The 21,857-nt window shown below is 40.7% G+C and overlaps 1 protein-coding gene across 3 annotated transcripts in view; it reads right to left on the reverse strand.

The window, feature by feature from the left end:
* Positions 1–21,203, reverse strand: part of arhgap23a (Rho GTPase activating protein 23a) — a 77,346-nt gene extending 56,143 nt beyond the window's left edge. Inside the window, exon 1 of one of the 3 annotated variants that reach the window (XM_077494867.1) lies at positions 20,902–21,203. In XM_077494867.1, coding sequence (XP_077350993.1) covers positions 20,902–20,910 — 9 coding nt within the window. In that variant the 5' untranslated portion in view covers positions 20,911–21,203. Of the gene's footprint in view, positions 1–9,108; positions 9,398–10,461; positions 10,514–20,901 lie in introns of those variants that run through there. The other 2 variants (XM_077494876.1, XM_077494857.1) reach the window with 2 other exon arrangements.
* Between the last annotated feature and the right edge of the window lie 654 nt (positions 21,204–21,857).

The raw sequence follows: 21,857 nt of genomic DNA on the forward strand, positions 1-21,857 counted from the left end.
AATGGGGCGTGGCCAACGAGGATGGAGCCTCAGTGTTTATTAGAGCGAGTGACATGGCCCGCCTGGAGTTTCCATTTGAGCTCATCTGGTTTCTGCATTCCTGCCATGCATCAGCGCTCCGATGTTGTCCGAAGGAGCTGCACCGAGGCCATTTAGGGAGTTCTCAACAAACATATTCAATGCACGCAAAATTCCACCTGGAGCATATGTGCTGCAATGAAGCGGTCCCCAAATCCATTAGGTTCACCTTCTGAAAGGGCCCGAGAGTCCTTATTCCCATCCCAAATGTCACCTCTCGTGACTCGATGGACTCACAGTAGCTCCGTTGAAGGTTTCCAGACAAGCAGGCTGTGCTGCTTGTGATCACTCAGACAGCATAAATCGATTGCAACAGTCTGATGATAAATCTGATCTTCCAGTTCGTCTAATTGGGATCTGATCCAATATAGTGAGCTTGGGACCCTGAAGCGACTTAGAATGGTGAATTGGCATTGGATTTGCTTGCACCCTTTTTTGGTGAGATACAGCATGACCATATGAGATGATGTAAATGCTGATGCTGACTTTCTGAAACGTGTGAGTGGAGCAGAGCGCACTCAAAAAAAATTTTCAAACACACCCATAGATGAGGACACAGCGCTCTCTCATTGAAACAGGAGCTTGCAGGAGGAGACTGGCTAAAGTAGTGAATAAGACCAAACAGGACCCCTCAATGCATCGGCTGCGCCTAGAAATTCTTTCCATATAAGTGATGAATGGAATCAGTGACAAAGGGCAGCCTTGGCGGAGTCCAACCCTCACTGGAAATGAATCCGACTTACTGTCGGCGATGCAGACCAAACTCTGACACCGGTTGTACAGGGACCGAACAACCCGTATCAGGGGGCTCGGTACCCCGTACTCCCGAAGCACCCCTACAGGACTCCACAAGGGACACGGTCAAACGCCTTCTCCAAATCCACAAAACACACATAGACTGGTTGGGAGAACTCCCACGCACCCTCGAGGACCCTGCCAAGGGTGTAGAGCTGGTCCATTGTTCCATGGCCAGGAAGAAAACCACAGTGCTCCTCCTAAATCCGAGGTTCAACTTACCGATGGACCCTCCTCTCTAGCACCCCTGAATAGACCTTACCAGGTAGGCTGAGGAGTGTGATCCCTCTATAGTTGGAAGACACCCTCCGGTCCCCCCTCTTGAAAAGGGGGACCACCACCCCGGTCTGCCAATCCAGAGGCACTGTCGCCGATGTCCACGCGATGTTGTAGAGGCGTGTCAACCACGACAGCCCCACAACATCCAGAGCCTTTCGGAACTCCGGGCGGATCTCATCCACCCCCGGGGCCCTGCCACGAGGAGCTTTCCAACCACCTCAGAGACTTCGACCCCAGAGATAGGAGAGCCCAACTCATAGTCCCCAGACTCTGCTTCCTCAAAGGAAGACGTGTCACTGGAATTGAAGAGGTCTTCAAAGTATTCCTCCCACCAACTCACGACGTCCCAAGTCAAAGTCAGCAGCACCCAATCTCCACTATCCACAGTGTTAATGGTGCACTGCTTTCCTCTCCTGAGACGCCGGATGGTGGACCAGAATTTCATCAAAGCCGTCTGGAAGTGGTTTATCATGGCCTCGCTGAACTCCTCCAATGTCCGAGTTTTTGCCTCAGCGACCACCAAAGCCACATTCCGCTTGGCCAGCAGGCTACCCGTCAGCTGCCTCCGGAGTGCCACAGGCCAAAAAGGCCCGATAGGACTACTCCTTGAGCTTGACGGCATCCCTTACCGCAGGTGGACCGGCGGGTTTGAGGACTGCCGCCATGATAGGCACTGACAACTAGGGGTGTTAAAAAAAATTGATTCGGCAATATATCGCGATACTACATCGCACAATTCTTGAATCGATTCAATAGGCGGCTGAATCGATTTTTAAACTTCCATTTTTGATGGAAATATATTCAACAAAACGTCTTACTTCAGGTTAGGGTTCACACCTTAAGCATTGAAGAATGTTATATGAACTGAACATTAAGCCTTAATATTTTATTTTAATGCTGCTAAAACATGAAACAGATTACAACCTGTATAATACAAAAGTTTCAGATAAATAAATAATAAATTTTCATACAAATCTTACACTCTACAAGTTTACTGATTAGTATTTTCTAAATTTGAATGAAAAAAATCGCAACAATCGACTTATGAATTTGTATCGAGATTAATTGGTATCGAATCGAATCGTGACCTGTGAATCGTGATACGAATCGAATCGTCAGGTACTAGACAATTCACACCCCTACTGACAACCTTACAGCCACAGCTCCTATCGGCCTCCTCAACAATGGAAGTGCAGAAGATGGCCCACTTGGACTCAATGTTCCCGCCTCCCCTTCGACAATAGCAAAGTTCTGCCATAGGTGTGCGTTGAAACTCTTTCTGACAGGGGATTTGGACAGACGCGTTCCCAGCAAACCCTCACAATACGTTTTGGTCTGTCAGGTCGGACCAGCATCTTTCCCCACCATCAGAGCCAACACACCACCGGGTGGTGACCAGTTCACAGCTCCGCGGAGCTGTAAAAAGAATTTATAATAATATATATTTATAATATTTTTTTTTTTTTTTGGGAAAAAACTGGTAGTTGGAGTGCAGCTTGTGCATGGATCAAGTAGGACGATCATTTGTTTTTTGGTACAAAAAAAAAAACTATGTTTACACTTTTAAAAATATTGTGACCAATTAAAAAAATAGAAACATAATTATGTAAGTTCCTTGAGGACAAAAAAGAATTTATAATAATGTATATTTCTAGCATTTATTTATGCATTTATTTATGTATGTATTTATTTATGTTTGCAAAAACTTGAAGTTGGAGTGCAACATGTGCACTGTGCAGTAGGAAGGACGATCATTTATTTTTTGGTACAAAACAAGAAAATGTTTAAATGTGAAAAATTCTTTGATAAACGCTATAATTAAGCATGTTTCTTCTGAATGAAACAAAAGTTATGAAATTAGTTATTTTAAAATTTAGAAAAAGGTGCAAATGAATACATTTAAACAACTCAAAAATTAGTATGAATAATCTTATATATGATTAAGCTGATTTTGTAATTGCGGAGCGTAATAAAATTGAAATTGTAAGTGAATTTTGATTAATTGCACAACCCTGCACAACCCTTCCACAAACCCACAGCCCAGGTACAGTATTAGCAAAAGTCCCCCACAGGCATAAACTGTCTTCTGTGGGTGCCATGAGTGGCTTCATCACTCAAGGGACGACTCATCCCACATACACTGAGTGGCGACTGCAAGCAGGGGAAGGATTTGTATCAAGAATTTGTAAGAAACAAGCCTTTTAAGGCTCACGGGGCCATGGCGGCCGCTTTATGGTCGAAGTTTGCCTCTTACAAGCAGATGAAAAAGTAAAATGCCGGAATGTGCACGCAGACGGGACAAAACCGCAGCAGTGGAAAGGAGAAGACCAAAGAAGGCAAACGAAGCGGGAGATCAAAGCTAGAAGTCAAAGGGAGAAAGTCAGCGAGGTGGAGCATTAAATCCATCCACTTGGCTTCTTTCTTAAGGCGTATTTGCAGTAAACAACTTGCCAAGCTGCCAACATCCTCGTGAAAGTAGCTCCCTACTAACATGGCTCTCCAGAGGAATTGACTTGAGAATATTCTGGTCCATGTAAAGGCCACTGTAGTCGCATTTCAATATCTAGTCCACTTTGGGAATATTAAAGTCCGCATTTAGAAGCATTCTGGTCCACTTTCAGGACAAATCTGTCTAATTTGAACATTTGGTCTACTTTGTGAACATTACGGTTTACTCGCATCCACCTTAGGGCCCTTTTGTTTCACTTTGAGGACATTCAGATTCATTTTTTGGTCCACGTTGGAAACACTCTGCTCGAATTTGGGAATATTCCTTTTAGGGATGGGAAAAAAAGTTGACCAAGTCTGTTTGGTGTGGAACCAGTTCTACTGAGAAAGCGCCAATAGTGAAACATTCTGGTCTAACTTTGGAACATTCTGGTCCACTTTGAAAATCTGGTATACTAAGCACAATTTATGCACCTTGGGGATATTTTGTTTGGGACATTCTGGTCACTTCCATCCAATGGACAGAATTTTTAACAAATCAACTTGATGAGATTCTACCGGAAAAACTATGTAAGCTACCATGAAGATGACGCATTTGGCGGGCACTAAACTGAAAAAGGCACAAACAATATAATGTGAGCACTTTTGAGAATGTAAACAAAGGCGGCATTGTGATGCAGCTGCTTGTGCTAGCTTCTCTGTGGCTTTTGTTAGCTTCCCACTGATCTCTATCCCATGACTCTGACTGTCAAGAGTGTGCAAAGAACAACAACAAGAGCAGAAACTGCAGCGTCTCTTACTTTATTTGTCTGCTGGTCTTGCAGCACAACATCCCAACCTGTTCCATTAGTGTTTTTGTGGGCATCATTCTCTCGCCATGACTCATTGGGATTCTCTTCATTCCCTCTTCCTCCTCACCCGCCTCTGCTGACATTCCAGTTGAGACCGTGGTGTTCCTAAAAAGCCTAGAGGAGGTTTTCCCACTCATTCAACGCAATGTAACCATGATGCTGAGGGGACAAGGAAGTGCAAACAGAAAGTCATTATGACCACAGCAGACCGGAAAGTCCTCAAAGTAAAACAGTCTCCTCACAGTGGAACAGAAATCTCCTAAAGTGGAAAAAAATATCCTCAAAGTAGACCAATTTACTAAAATGGCCCAAACCTAGGTCCCTAATGAACAGTGGCCCAATGACCACTATGTGACTATATCAGGCCAGCCCAGGTTCACTGATGCTGGGCTGGGCCAGAACATACAAACTCCACACAGGTGAGATTTGGACCCACATCCTCTGCAGTCTGAGGCGATGTGCTAACCAGTCAGCTACCGTGCTGCCCTCCCAAAGTGGATCAGAATGTCCTCGAAATGGATGACGGTGGGTGGCCCCCACTTAACCCCAGCAACAGAGGGTTCCCTTTCTGCCTCTACAGCAGAAGGACGAAGGGGCTGGCTTTGGGTCGATATCAACACATGCACACGCACACGCACACGCAACAGTCAAGTACACGCTCACAAACAAGAGCAGACCTGTCCTGCTTTCTGGAATATATGGAATAGCATCATCTCCTAAGCACGTCAGCTATGTGAACAAACAAAGAAATGTTAATTTATTCATGTGACTTCAACGGGAATAATAAAAAAATTAATAAAAATAAAAAAAATAAAATAAAAAAAAAGTCTTGGTTATGAATCGATACGCCGCAGCAACAACAATGGCCGTTCACCACGAGTCAACAAGGTCGATGACGACGGATGTCCTTCGGCACGACCGCAACGCCAGCTGGTGTCAAGGACCTCCCCGTGTAAACACCGCAGACCAAGGACAATAACAGAACTGCAAACAAACCGACTGTGCGTGTGTTCCATGTCCACAAACACAACAATTCAACACAACTTTATTTTAGTAGTGTCTTATGGAGTGTGGTCCGTTCCAGGAACGCATCCATCCACACAAGGACTGGCAGGTTGGATCAATAAAGGCCTTTTTGCAGCCAGGCGTTGGCGAGCAGGGCGTGGCTGCACTGATGCTTCAGCGGAGCATGGATGATGGGAAACCAGGGAGTGCTTTTATGGACATCTCAATCCAGATCATCTTTCTTGCCAGGAGATAAGAGTTTCACTGTTTCACTTAGCAACATGGAACTTGGTAGGCATGTTTATCATGACTAGACAGTAGACACACACAAATAGGTCTCAAGAAGCCATGTCCGAAAAGACACGTGAAGACTGCCATTCGGGATTTGAAGTCCACAAAGAACTTATCCAAGAGAATTTGTTCAGTGGCTACCAAATTTGACCCACGTGTGATTTGGGGGTGGGTTGCGGGGAAGGTATGTATGTCATGACTCGTGAGTGCAGTCCTAAGTAGCCATGCCTAAATGTACACTGGAAGTCTGCCATTTTGGTTTGAAGCATTTTGGGCTCAGCTTGGCAATTTCCATGGGCCGTTCATGCAAAGAAATTTCATCCGACTGATAGCAAATTCGAACAAGATATACTAGACATATGGGTGCTGCTAAATTAATAATAATAATAATAATAATAAAAAGTTTTCATCAATGCATATACGGGCAGAAAACAGCTGTAAAGCTTGACGAGAACCACCTCCACCCAAATATGGTTCTTTCATTGCTAAACAATGAATTATTAAAGTCATTGTTTAGCAATGAACTAAGTTAACCATATTTATTTTGTGTCATACAGCGTGTGCGTGCTGTGTTTGTGAGTGCACAAGCTGACCACTGTCAAAGCTTCTCATACTGTTGCACCTCTGCCACTTTCTTGCCACGACACCACACTTGCATTCAACAGCTGTGTATGTATGTATGTATGCGTGTGCGTTTGTGGTGTTAACAAACACAAACAGTCCACATTTACATAAACTTATCAAAAGAGCATAATCAGCAATATTCTGGACTTCACTGTGGTTTGTGTGAAAGGCAGGACAGAACAATGATTAGAGGTGTGCAAAATTTCCGATTCTTAGATTATTCACGATTCGGCCGTGGAACAATCGAGAACGATTCACAAACGTCCAAATTCCGATTATATAAATATGCCAAGGGAACCGAAACTAAAAGTGAACCGGAGCGAAAAGTACGCGGAACTGAAACGCAGTAGCGCGCGCGGTCTTCGGGACGCTTAATGGGACGGACCGAGAGTACACATCCACAACTCACGCCTCGAGATTCAAAACAAAAACAAGCATGGCTGAGCTGACCAACCCACCTCTTCGTGAGATCAGACCTGCTCCGAAAAGGCAAACAACTTCAGGCGGAAGTATCAGCTAGCTGGCTGCAGTGCGTCGGTTAGCGTTCTACAGGGCACCGCGCAGTGATACGAACGAACGAACGAACAGAAAAGTAGTGGCTGGCGGTAATGGCGTCTGATTTTATTCAGAAAAAGAGTATTGTGGTGGAAATGTATCACGCTTTTGAAAACAAATAGTTTTTAGAAGAAAAACGCTTTATTTCCGAGACCCCAGCCAGCTTGCTGGACTATTTTCCTCTCGTCCAACGTCGAACCAGAACTGGTGTCACAGAACGCTGTCGGGGGTAAGTCAGTGCTGATCGCACACACGGGAGGTGAGGATCAAATTGAGATTCATGTTAAAAAAGCCGAACGATCCCTTTAATGTTTACACGTTCATGTTTACACAAGTTAAAAAGCAGAAAAGCACTTGAGGTTTTTTTTTTTTTTTTTTGTACCTCTGAGAAACTTTAATGTTTACATGTTCATCTTTACACAACTTAAAAAGCAGGAAAGCACTTTTTTTTTTTTAGGCATTTGTATTGAAGTAGTAGTTCACATTGTCTTTCATTTATACCTCAGTGCACTTTTGAGTGGATAAAAATAATATATTTTTGCTCGGTGCTATGTTTTATTCTGTTGAAGACTGAATATACTTAAAAGCTGTTGTTACAGAATGAGGACTTGAGTATTTTATTTACTGTTTTGAACTGTTAACTTGATACTGAAATAGTAGTTTATGTAGGCCTGAGAGGACTTTTGTACTATTTTTGTAACTAATGTACGAAACATTAAAAGCACCAAAATACATTGTTTTTTTTCTGCTGCCTGGGGGGGAAATCAATAATCGTTTTATAATCGAATCGTAGCCTCTGAATCGTAATCGCAATCGAATCGTGAGGTGCCCCAAGATTCCCACCTCTAACAATGATACTGCAATTTTTTGAGGTCTCTGCATGAAAAAAAGCAAATAAATGGTGGGTCATTGTCTGGACATAAGAGTATGCGTGTTGGTGCTGGAAGAAACAGTTCTTGAAAGTGGACCAGAATGACCTTGCTGTGTGGACAAGTATGTGCAATAATGTACCAGAAAGTTGTCAAAAGTGGACCAGAATCTAAAGTGAACCACAATAGTCCTCCAAAGAATGAAAAAGTCCCCCGAAGAGGATCATAAAAAGTGTATAATAATGTCCACTGAGTGAGCCAGAATGTCCAGAAAGTGGGTCAAAATTTTAAAAACGTTCCTAAAGTAAACGAAAATGTCTCTAAAATGGATCACAATGGCCTCAAATTCGACAAGAATGTAAACATGGATCAGAACATTCCCAATAAAGACTAAAATGTCCCCAAGGTGGACCCATGAAAATAATATGTTTACATACACTCTGGCAACATGAAAAGAAAATCACCATGGCGACGATGTTATGATGGGATAGGAAGAGCAGCCATGACTTGAATGTGTGTAGGTTTTTTTCCCCCCTAAAACGTGACAAAACCACAAAAGAGCTTCTTAAACAGCTGGAGGGGATAAATGCGCAGAACACACGTGCGGGAGATGGAAAAAACGACTTCTTTATGACAAGAATTTAACGGAACATAAGTGCGCTAATGAAAGGGGATGCTACAAAGTCACAAACCCACTTCAGAGGCTCCTACTTTTACAGTCGCAGTGTTATTTCGTACACAGCAAACACACAAGATGTGATGTTGACTGCATCGGTCACACTTTTCCCATCTTGTCAGTGGCTGTGACGTCACCAACTATACCACACAGTTTGCTTTCGTCATCTTTGCAGTTTTGCATTACTGTAATTACTATTTGACGTAATGTCAACATATCAATTCAAGGACGCCAAAATTAGGCCCGCGTCATCACGCTTCACCGCATCCCGAGTCGGGACGTCCCGCTCGGACTCACAGACAGACAAGCCGAGCCCATCTGCCCTCCCCGAACTGCAGCACCGAGCCTCGGACAAAAGACTCGCCCATTCCCCCTGCGTCCCTCCGGCCGGTGCGGCGTTCAAATGTCTTCGGACTTCCCATCATTTGGCGCCCAAAATGCTACAACAAAAGCGTCAACACACAAAAGTTGCTGTCTACGTGCTGAGGTAAATTGCTGTTAATCGGCTTTTAGGAATCCTGTTCGGCTCATGTCGGCGGCGGCGCGCCCGGGAGGGACCGGCGCACTCGCACTCCCACCGCTACCTCCACCTCGCCCTCCTCCACGCACAACACAACACAACGCGGCGTTCACTTACGTGCAGCTCGGAGGAGTAGGGAGGTATTCCAACAAGGCAGAAGGCAACTCCATTCATTGGGCGGCGGAGGCTGTCGGACCGCGGCCACGAGAGAGGGTCTACGTTCGCGGGGGTCTTCCTAACAACTCGGAGAAGGTCGACTCGTTATCCCGCTTCCTTCTTGTGCGCCCCCCACCTCCACCACCGTCACTTCTTCCACTACTTCCCCGCGACAATTCCCACTGTATGTCTCTCTGGGCGAGCTGCCCCCTCCATTCCATTCCATTCCTTCCTGCCCGCCCCTCCTTCTTCTTCTTCACTACTTTTTCTTCCCCTCCTTTGGTTGTTCGCCGAATCCGTCCGTCAGGACAGCGGCAAACAACACAAAAAACGCCGGAAACAAACAGATCTGCCCTTCAAAGTAAAACACATTCCAAAAATGGTGGTTTTCCATTGAGTAGCCAAAAAAATCCTACTCAAGTTAGTACTGTTACTTTAGAATAATATAACTCCAGAAAAAATAAAAAGTAGTATTGAAAATAATTAGCAAGAATAAGTATTAAATAAAAAAAATACAATAAAGTACTGAGTAAATGGTGACACTTTAGATGTATTTGTCTTATCAGCATGAAGGTAAAATAGGCAAAAAAAAATATTAATGTGCCCAACAATATCACTTCAACATTACATTCATAGACTCCCCAAGCAGAAATTATATAATTAAAAATACAAGCTGCAAGTGAAAGTGAAATGTAGCTCAAAAATCCCACAGTAAAAGTAGTGTTTCCGAATACAAATACTCTACGGTAAAAAGTATGTCACATTAAAAATACTGTGATAAGTACAATTTATCCAAAAAGTTACTTGAGTAAATGTAACTAGTGTGTTTCTTAGTGATATGACACATGTGACATCAAATTGTCACATGTTGCTCAGTCTAAGGGCATTGCTTCTATTTTTAAGGGTATACAATTAACTAATGTTTAACTGGTTCTAAACTAAGCTTAGATTTGTGTTAAACTCGGGTTAGACTACAGTGAACATCTATTTATCATAGCGGAATTTCCAGAGCCACCTACCACGATATAGACAGACGACATAACATTTTTTTAGTAGTTTAATCATTCCCACACCTTAAGTTAAACTCTTAAACACTTTTTAAACACATCATATATGTATTTGAATAAAAAAGCAATTTTCACTTATAAAATGTATAGCAAATACATAATAGCATCTCAAGTGCTAAAGTGGAAAATATGGACATGGCATCACTGACCGCCTTCCCACGCAGGTTAAACTACAACTGGTAGAGATTCTGGGAAAGGTGTTGTTGATAATCGAAAACGTATTTTTGGACAGGCAGGGGAAGCTTACTCATCACAATAGGAAGCTCATCCCGCTGCCAAGGGACATCGGGTTCGGCGTCGTCGAACGCCGTCATCCGTGGCGCTCTACAATGAAAGCGAGAGCAAATTATAAGGAATACATTGAAGAGGCTCCGAAATGGAGGCCCATGTGGCTGCCAGTACGCCATTTGGGCCACTTCAAAGAGTCCAAAGTTGGACTTCAATAAAAGTTTCAAACAAACTGATGTGGAGATTAAAGGCAATTGTATTGTCCTGAAAAGTTCAATACAACCGAATTGTACTAAAGTAATGATTCTTTCCCGGAGCACTAGAGGGAGCCTGTGTACCCCATGTGGTACACTGACTAGACTGAACAAAAAAAAGCTTATGGTGTCCCAAAACATTTGCACAATACTGTTTGTGCGGGTCTGTCACTGACACACAGCCTCAGGCCTCCATTGCAATTTAAATGCTAACCCCAATATGATGACGATGTGAGGCGACATATCCTCAGCGTCAGACCCCCCTCGAAGGGGTGGTCGCGCCCCCCCCTGCCTTCAGAGATGCCAAGGGGGCCGTTACGTAATCCCACACTCAGCCGGACGCCGTAAACAAGCATCAGAGCGTTTAGACGCTTGACCGCACGTTTCCCTCCATTTGCGACTGCTCATGCGGGAGACCAATCACATGCGGAGTTGGAGGAGGAGGGGTGGGCGGCCATGATAGTAACATTAGTACAATAAAGAATACATAATAATAATAATAATAGTTTTATTAAAAGAAAAAGAACATTTAATATAATAAACAAGATTTTAAATGAAATGTAAATAATAATTATTATTATTAATGGTATTTATTTTTTATTTTTTTCATTTTTTTAAATAAATTAAATAAATTGCACTGTAGTCCAAAAATAATCAAATTGAAAAAAGACAAATCAAATCGACAATTTAACCAATAAAAAAAAAATGCTATAATTTTACTGAAATTCTTTTAAACCTTTAGCATAAATATTTTCAAAATCACAGAGAAAATAAATGTAAAAAATATTACAAAATTCATGAATAATGTGCCAAAAACATTAACTTTTAAATTTATTTATTTATTTATTTATTTATTTTAAATTGAAATGAAATAAATACATTGTTATAATGTCCAAAAATTGTAGTGGAACGGAAAACTTTGGCAATTTAACAAAATAAAATTAAAATTCTTAATGAAATGCTACACATTTAATTAGAAGTCAATATACTGAAGTAATTTTAACCCTGCAGCATAAATATATTTAAAATAATGGAATGTAATTACATTAAATTTGATTAAATAAAAATAAAAAAAAAAGACAAATTTAAAAATCAAAATTTAATAAGTGGAAAAAAAGCAGATTTTGAAAACAACCACTTTATTCTGTAATTTAAATAAAAATAAATAGATTGATGAAATAGAATAATTTAACAGAATTGTACAAAGTGCAAAAAAAAGAAAAGTTTTATCTGGGGAGACAAAAAAGAAAAAGGGAGCCTACCCGGACAGAAGGACAGTCATGTTTAAATATTGGCCTTGTTGTCACTCACTGGTGCAAAAACTCAAAGATGACGCTATGCGCTAGTCCTCATGGGAAATGTGGTTTCCCTTTGGCAAAACATTACTTATGGTGCCGCCATAATCAACGAAAACTGGAAGTTCTAAAGTATTATGTAATTTTCAAAATAAAATAAATATCGGTCTAATTTGAAGACTGAATAAACTAAAACAAGTCTGCCCACTGAACCTCCACTATATTCCTTTAACCTCTTTATTGCCAACTTTGCTTCGACCCCAAACACCCCCACCCCTCCCTTTCTCTTGTCATAACATGGATGAAGGGTTAAGAATGTACCCTAATAGACCACGGGTTTGATTCCCACGGCTGCGACATAGCCAACCAGGACAGGGTTGAGGGTTTCCAGGCAGGCAGCCTGGGTTGTAAATACCCTACACTGAGCGCTGTGAGGGGTGGGGGCAAATGTCAAACAGCTGATCGGTGTCATGAAACATCTTCACAACCATCAAGTGGATAAGCTCCCTCTTTTGGTTGTATTGCTGCTTAACTTATTTGACATTTTATCTTACAGTCACAACTGCTGAAATGTGAGTCCTGTTGAATATTCCGTTTGTGGGATATGAATTAAGCAGCAAAATCCGCCCGTTTTTATTCATCTCAGGTACCGGCCATTTTGCCACTCAACTGAAAATGACATAAGAGTTGCTTGGGGCTCAGGTAATGACCAATCATAGCTCACCTGTTTTCTGAGTTGTTCATGTGATGTTCGCATTGGAAAAGAATGGGGGATTTTTTTATTTTTTTAAGTCTTGATAGTCTTGACAGCCAGCATGGATGTCACTTCAGAGTGCCTCGTTGTCAACCGTGGGTACTCACACGTTACGGAGAGAAAGAGCCGAAGATCAAGGAGGGAAAAAAAGTCTAACTTGACAACCACAGTATCGAGTGGGTTTCGTGCTGGCGTGGCCACTTTAGAGCTCCTTGTCGCCGGCTGTGAATGCACACGTGTCACAGGGAGGAAGTTAGAAGCGTGAGGAGGAGAAATAATGATGGAAAATAAATATACACAGGCTTTACTCATTTATTTTTTTAATTATTCAAATTTGTCAGGCTTAACAACACTTCTCTATGGTTTGTCACATTTAGAAACTTATTTTTACTTTACAGGAACTTTGCCTGTACACTTAGATTGTTTTTGTTCTATTTTAGTAGTATGCCGTTGTGAGTAATTTATTCAAAAAACAAAGTTTAAGGGAGTGACATTCCGGGATAGTCCACGTTCCTATAAATGGCATCTGTTGCTATAAATATTGTAACTCTAAAACTTCCCCTTTCCTCTCGCCTTTCTTGTGAGAATGAAAATAAACGCCGGGAGGTTAGTCATCTTTCCAGTAGCAACGCCGCTGCACCTTTCACAGCTCCACTTCCTGTCCACGCCGCACCGTCACTTCCTATGGCGATGTGACAATGAAAGCGTTTGTCCGGGAGTCACATTCAGGAAGCCGTTTGTCTCTTTATCGCCGACAATATTTACATCACTCGACCTCGCCGCTTGAGTCAGTGAGTCGGGAGAAATCCTTTCATTAGTTCAGAATAATAAGTCGGACACACTTACTGGAAAACAGATGCACGTGTGCCACTTCTGGAGGAATACAGAACATTTCTTATAACAAAAATAATAATTAGGGCCCAACAAATGTGGATTTTTTTTTAAAAAACATTTATTTATGCCAATATTTGGAAAATTAAATTTACGACAACCATTAATTGGCTGATTAATTTTAAAAAAATATAATAAATAAAATAACTTCTTTTTTGTCGCTTACCCCTAATAACAATAGAGATAAGAATTACAGGCAGAACATTTGCTGTTTTACATCACATTGTCCCTGAGTATTTGTTTAACTTTACAACAGTGAGAAAAATTGGCAAAAATCAGATTAAAAAAAAAAAAAATTGGGTGGTGTTTGTCATCTTTGTATTATTGTTATTATTGTGGGAATGCTTCAGCAATCCCACATATGTTATTGTGATTTTTATTCTCCACACTTTTTTGCCGCATAACAACTCCCACATAATACTTCCAAGTTACATTGTTCAAATTTCAACTACTTTAAAAAATTCACGCCTCCCAGGGTATATATCGTCTGATTCCACATTACTTACAGTATTTGCACAATTTTACATTTAATATCGACTTTTCCACATTTATTTTCAATGGGACAGTCATTGAACTGTTTCTAAGTATCACTTTCCACACCCACTTCCATATTTATAACTTATCATCATTACCAGGTGTCTGATACTGCTTGGTGGCACAGTTGGTAAAGCGCATTGTCCAGTAACCAGGAGGTTATAATTTCATAATTTCTCTCTCAATGTGCTTTCAGCATTCCCACGCAATTTCTCCAGAAATTGCACTTAGTGTAGTTATTATTATTATTATTATATTTCAATGTGTTAATTTATAGAAAAATAAACTATTGGCAAAAGTCTGCTGTTTTTTTTGTCGATTTTAAAATCTCGAATATCGGTTGATTAAATTGGCCAGCTCTAATAATAATACCAATAAATCCATGAAACAATTGTTCAAGTCAAAGCATGTAGCGGTACACATATGTGCAGTACTTCCTGTGTGTCAAAGTATCACTTTACTACAGTGATTCTTAGTGTGGTACACGTGTAAGAATCATGGCCTAATTACAGTTCAGTTGTATTTCACTTTTAGTACAATACTTTTGCATTTAATTTTTCTTAAACTGTCTGTTTTTAAACCTTTATTTATGTTTGGATGGTTTATATTTAACTTTAATGTGTAATACATTTTAATGTAATCATTAATTAGGTAGTTAATTTTCATTTTCCTTCTTTATAGCGCTGCAACAATGCTTATGTTCAAACTACGCACTGTATTACAATATTATTAAAATTGTAGGTTTCGATTTTAATGACAGGGATAATCTGCTGCTGTAATTTATTGATCATAATTCATGACGGTGGTAGTTTGCTCATTTTCACATAATGACTTCAAAAATGAATTCCTGTGCAATAAAACAAAGAACTGGTCGGATTGAAGTCAGCAAAATAAAAAGAGAACACCATCTGCTCACTTACAGCTCATTGCAGAGAAAGAGGTAATCCCTACCACATTGAAAACACAACTGGGTGCAGTTGCAATGTACGCCACACGGGGGCGCAGAGGAACTAAGGCAATTTAAGGGGGAGAGGAGACAACCTCATATACTGTACAGAACAAGTCAAATAAAAATAAGGTCAATAAAAGGAGAATACATGCCTCTAATTAAAATGAGCTGCTCACTACTGCTGTTGTTCTAATGCATATAGTATTGACAATATACTGGACATATGAAAATGATAATGATAATGTCTACATTACATAAATAAATACAATGTAAAAAAATAAAGACAAATATAAATGCATAAAATCAAATGAAAAAAAAATAAAATAAAAATTAAATTAAAAAAATACAATTGTATATTGACACTTTACACAATAAAATACAATAAAAAACAAAAAACAAAAACAAATGAGACTAAGGACAACCAAACAGTAGTATTTTTTTTTTACTAATTAGATTCAATTAATCAAATTTCAATAAGTAACTATTGTTGTATTGTTGTTTTAAGTAATAATTTAAACAATATGTGGTTGTTTTTGGGGACAAAATGCTACCAACAAAGGTTGAATTCCCGCCACACTCTTTCTCACACACGCACGCACACACCCATACGCATGCAGTCACGAGTCACACACATATACACACTCTAGTACGATCCAAAGTAGTCCTGGTCCTAGGTTATAGGCTGAAGTGAACCAGGATCTGTTTACTTCCTGGAGAGACGGGTGTCCTACTTTTCCATCCCGGGACAATCTGCCCATTGTGCGTGCCCACAGGCATCCACCACATTGGCCCTTGCCTGCATATTAAGAACACGGACACTGTACTGTACTTCACACACGAAGCACGCATATCGCACACTCACGCATCTTTGTACCTTGACATACAAGCTGGTAACAGATTACACACATCGACTCAATTTTCCACACTGAAATCAATTGAAATGCAATTCATCATTACCATTATTGTTTTTAATAAAGATAAATGGCACTATAATGTAGTCATTCAAAATAAATAATATAAGCACAGCATCCAAAGCTTGCTCATACTGTTCTATTTAATGTAGTAGGGGTGTTAAAAAAAAATCGATTCGGCGATATATCGCGATACTACATCGCGCGATTCTCGAATCGATTCAATAATCGACAGAATCGATTTTTTTTTTTTTTTTTTTTTTTTTTTTAGGATTCACACCTTAAGCATGGAAGAATGTTATATGAACGGAACATTAAGCCTTAATATTTTATTTTAATGCTGTTCAAACATGAAACAGATTACAACCTCTATAAGACTGACATTTCAGATAAATAAATAATACATTTTCATATAAATCTTACACTCTACAAGCTTACTGATGAGTATTTTCTAAATTTGAATGAAAAAAAATCGCAACAATCGACTTATAAATTCGTATCGGGATTAATCGGTATCGAATCGAATCGTGACCTGTGAATCGTGATACGAATCGAATCGTCAGGTACGAGGCAATTCACACCCCTATAATGTAGTGACAGAGGAAGTGAGTGAGATGTGTCCCAATACTTTTGTGCACATATGCTGACATTCTTACCAGGGCTGAACAATTATTTGCCTTTATTTTGCTGTAAGCCTAACCTACAAAACCAAAACATTTACTGTATGTATAACCTAATAATAAATCTGATATTGTTTAGTGTAATACTCTTAAATTTATTGCTTGTATTTGTAGAAAAGAAAAAAGAAAGAAAGGAAGAGGACCTTGAAAAAAATGATTGGATATTAAATCACAATCGCAAGGGTGACAGGAAAAAAATAGTAACTACATTATTTTTCAAAATTTCAACCCTAAATCTTATTACACTGAACAAAACAAGAAGACATTCCAAAGATGAGAGGCTTGGGAATTGAGGGGGGGGTCAAGGGGATGTCCTAGAATGGAAGGAGGCGTTCAGATTAATTAGACCACCTGTTCCACCATGAGGCGCACAATCACACTCATTCTTCTCCTTTATCCTGCCCTCTCGCACACTTGCTCACATTCCCTCTTTACTTACTCGGATGTTTGTAACTCATTAAGCGTGTCGACACTGCACATGTTCACTCTTGAGTTATCTTACAATGTGAAACACTAAAATGTGCCCGTGACATAATCATCCAGTGGTTAGGAGCCACAGCAAGTAAACTTGTTATCTTGTTGTGCTGTTTTCAACCCTCCTGTTTGCTTCTTTCTGGTGCCAAATCAGTGTTGAACTAATGAGGTATTGCTGCAAAACAAGTGCTGAACAGGTTCTAAACTATCTTTAGTGTTAAACTAGTGGGAAACTGGTGCCAAACCAGTGACAAACTTATGAGAAATTGCTACTAAACAGTGTTAAACGTGTGGGTGCGCAAGACTTTATGACAATCAACGTCTCTCCTCCATCAAGTCCAAGAAGCTCTCTCCACCCTCGCATGTGGTCAGCCCGTACAGGTCGACCTTAATGACTATTGACCGCAAAAGTGTGCTGACCCTAAGCAACATTGACGTTTCAAATCATCCCCTCGGCCGATGCTCCTTTTTTCCCAGCTCCGATCCAGAAGGATGTGGCAGAAAGAGGGCGCTGGCCCTAATTCTATACCCGCCCATCGTCCTCCTTTGCACACTTGCTCGAGCTTAGCTTAGCACAGATGTTATTGTCCTGTGCACTTGTACAGCCCAGTTCAGTCACTCATTCCCTCAAAAACAACACAATTTAAATGAGCTGCTCTTGCTCAGATTTGGATTGATTTGAAAATAGCCTGCTCTGTTGTTGTAAAATTTGGTACTACAGCTGGTGTTAAACTGATGCTAACTAAAGTGATGCTAGACTAGTGTTAAATGGTGCGTAACAGGCCAAATAACTGTCAAACTGGTTCTTAACTTGTGTTAAATTGTTGTAGTACTCTGCTAAATGGGTGTCAAACTGAGGCTATGGTAGTGTTTCACTAGTGTTAAACTGGTGCAATAGTAGTCATGAACTCTTATTCAACTAGCGGAAAACTATCATTAAACTGGTGCTAAACTATGATTAAACTTGTGCCAAACTAGTACTAAACTAGTGTTAAATTGGTGACCTAGTTTTGGACTGTTATTAAACTAGTGCTAAACTATAATTAATCTGGTGCTGAACATGTGCCAAACTAGTGCAAAACTAGTGTTATTAAACTGACTACCAACTAGTGTTAAGCAAGCATTAAACCAATGCTACATGTGTTGCTAGACTAATGTGAAATCTATCTTAACTTGTGCTAAACCTGTGGAAAACAGGCAGGAAACTTGTGATGCACTAGTGCTACTTAAACTGATCCCAACCTACTGCAGTATCAAGCTAGCATTAAACTTGTGTTGCTATTGCTAAACTGTAGTGCTAGAATGGTTCCAAACCAGGATTAAAAACTAGAGCAAACCCATGCTATGCTGGTGTTAAACTGTTGCCAAACTGGTGATGAATTATTGTTTAACTGGCGCCAAATTAGTATCATATTAGTATTAAACATGGTAAAAATCAATGAAGCAATTATAAATTGTTGATATAAGGTACAGCAGGGGTGTCCAAACTTTTTCCTCTGAGGGCCACATACAGAAAAATAGAAAGCTGCAATGGCCACTTTGATTTTTTTTTAAGTTATTTATTAACACATTCATTGCCAGACCAGAAAAAAAAATGCATCATTTGACGACTTTTTCCGTCAATGGCAGTGAATGAGTTAAATTGGTCTTGAACTGGTGCTAATTGAGTGGTACACTGGAGCTAAACTAGTGTTAAACTGGCCCAAAACTGGTGATAACTGGTGTCAAACTGGTCTTAAACAAGTGCAAACTGGTGCTAAACTGGTGTTAAAGTTTAACAACATAAAGCAGTCGGAACACAGGTGTACGTCTCAGGTGACACAATGTGTACATCAAGCTACTACACTACAGTATAGCACTAGCTTGGCTAACCAGTACAACTTGGTTTCCACATGCCCTGTGGGAGTTCTGCCTGGATACGGTTTACTCTCATGTCACTGAGTGTGTTTATACTTGTGAGCCCTCTTCAATACCAACACCCACACAGAAGGGAAACACAAGAAGATAAAGCATGAGCGGCCTTGCTGCTAAACAACAATAATCCTGAGTCACATGACCCATAGGAAGCGGAATAACCATATTCGAACGTGACGTCGCTATTCTGTACTCGAATTACAGCGGTCAGCAACTTATAAATAGCATTTAGCTTCCTGTGTGCTGTATTGTCGTGTAATCTACACTGCTATTGTTTTGTTGCCATTCGAAACAATATTAGGTACACCTTCACAAGCTACTACAAGAGCTTTATCCGCCCCCCAAAAAATACACATTTGGCTAAATAGAAAAACAGAAGAATTTCATGACATTTGGATCGATCAATTACTTGTTTGAGTGAGGAATCCTACGATTTCACACTAGGAGACAATACCCGACACCTTAGAGAAACTCACATGGAACATTTTGTGGCATTGGCTCTACAGTATAAAATACATTCAAATATCATTTTAAAAAATCTAAATGAAAATGCATTGACGATTCAGAACAGGCTATTGCATATATTTTTGAGGTATTAGTTTGCATTTTTTTTTAAAAGCAATATTCTGGTGTATTTATAGATTAACAATAGCTCACTTTTTGTCTGTGTGTTATGAATTCAAATTTTAAGGAGCAGGCACAATTTTGATGACATCCTCTCTATTGAACAGTGAAAAATATTCTTAAAAAATCATAAAGTGTACTTTTACAGATGCAGTCTGTCTACATTACGTTTATCTGATTTGCATAAAAATGAAAAGGAGCAAACAGTTTGGACGATATATAAAATATCCATCCATCCATCCATTTTCTTGACCGCTTATTCCTCACAAGGGTCGCAGGGGGTGCTGGAGCCTATCTCAGCTGACTTGGGCAGTAGGCGGGGTACACCCTGGACTGGTTGCCAGCCAATTGCAGGGCACACACAGATGAACAACCATCCACACTCACAATCACACCTAGGGACAATTCGGAGCGCCCAATTAACCTGCCATGCATGTCTTTGGAATGTGGGAGGAGACCGGAGTACCCGGAGAAGACCCACACAGGCACGGGGAGAACATGCAAACTCTTTCCAGGAAGGCCGGAGCCTGGACTTGAACCCGAGTCCTCAGAACTGGGAGGCGGACGTCCTTATATAAAATATATATAATAAAATATAAAATAATAAAAAAAAAAAAATACAAAAAGTGCATTCACTAATTAAAAAAGTAGTCCATATATTTGTCTTTTTGTGTGTGAAATTTTTAAAAACACATGCCCTATCAAACAGCAAAAGATATCAAATTACTTTCAAATGGTGCACCGACAGATTAAGAATATATTATCACGTTTCGTGTGATTGTTTTGACACTTTCTTGTACTAACATGCGGCATTGGTGTGTGTAAGTCTACCTAATAAATCGACCAGTGACAGCAATAGATGTGTAACACCAACACACTGGCGAGCATCACTTGATGACATCATCTCTACTTGTGCTATGTGATGCTTTTACGGGGCAGGTTAGCTACGGGTGGGATCACCGGCATGAATTGAAGGGCCGTGCCAGGGCGTGTCGTCCCCACACCACCCCGCTTCCGGGCGGGATGCGGGATGAGGTCATGGGATGTACACACTTGTTTGAACATCTACGCAGGTTGAGTCGGGACGCCAGTGGACCGAATGGCAACAAAGTCTCGTCGTCATGCAAGCATTGAGATGGAACCCTTCCCTTTCCTTCCCTTTCGCCTTTGCATCCTCACCTGCTCCATGATTTCAGCGCGCCATGGCGGCTCCCAACGCTCCCGGGATTCTTCGTCTTCCCCGTGCGGTATTCCGACCAACTCTCTTCCACGTTGTATCCACGCTTTACTTTATCCCGTTTCCAGATAGGAATCCTCACCACCGAAAAAAGAAGACTCCCGCTCTCGTCCCGTCATACACGCAAATTGCTGTTCGTTCCTTCCCTTTGCTCACCCCCCCATTTTCCCGCTGCAGAGGGTAAGAGCAGCCAATCAGAGATAAGTAGCGGAAGGGCGGCCGCCACTTGATTGGCCGGGGCTTGAGCTTGCGACTCCCGCTCCAGCTGTCCCGCTCGTGCTTCCCTAAAAACCTCTGTTGCTATTGACGACAGCAACCGACATGCTATTGGATGGATTTACAAGCCCCGCCCCCTTGTTTTTGAGAAAGCGAGTTCTTTTTGCGGCATGTCGGGACATGTAGTCCTCTTTTGTGGAGGCCCGTCGATTCTTGGTGAGCGCAGGAGTGAGAGCAACACATCCTTCCCAGGGAAACTCCCACCAAGTACTAAATAACAGGAACTCCACAAGGGAAGGCTGGAATGGGACAACACAAACACATATACACAGACGTTTTTCCCCCCAGTCAGAAGAAAACATCTCGCGCCTCCCCACACGACTATAAATAGTATCATTTGTCTATAAAATTGTTATAAGCACACCTCTGCATAACACTGTATCCGTATTAACGTATAAGAGAATAAAAAAAGAAAAATATGGACCAACTTACAACAAAGAATAGCTTGATTAACTGTAACAGAAAAGATTTAAAGTGCATCTTAATTTAAAAATAAAATTAAATCCTTAATTAAACTATAAACATTTTTTGACTGACCATGTCAAACCATATGATACGGAAAAATAAAATTACATAAAATCTATGAATAATAATGCATTCAAACTGATCACCAACATTAACT

The sequence above is a fragment of the Festucalex cinctus genome, chromosome 1 (assembly GCF_051991245.1).
Source record: "Festucalex cinctus isolate MCC-2025b chromosome 1, RoL_Fcin_1.0, whole genome shotgun sequence".
Taxonomy (NCBI): domain Eukaryota; kingdom Metazoa; phylum Chordata; class Actinopteri; order Syngnathiformes; family Syngnathidae; genus Festucalex; species Festucalex cinctus.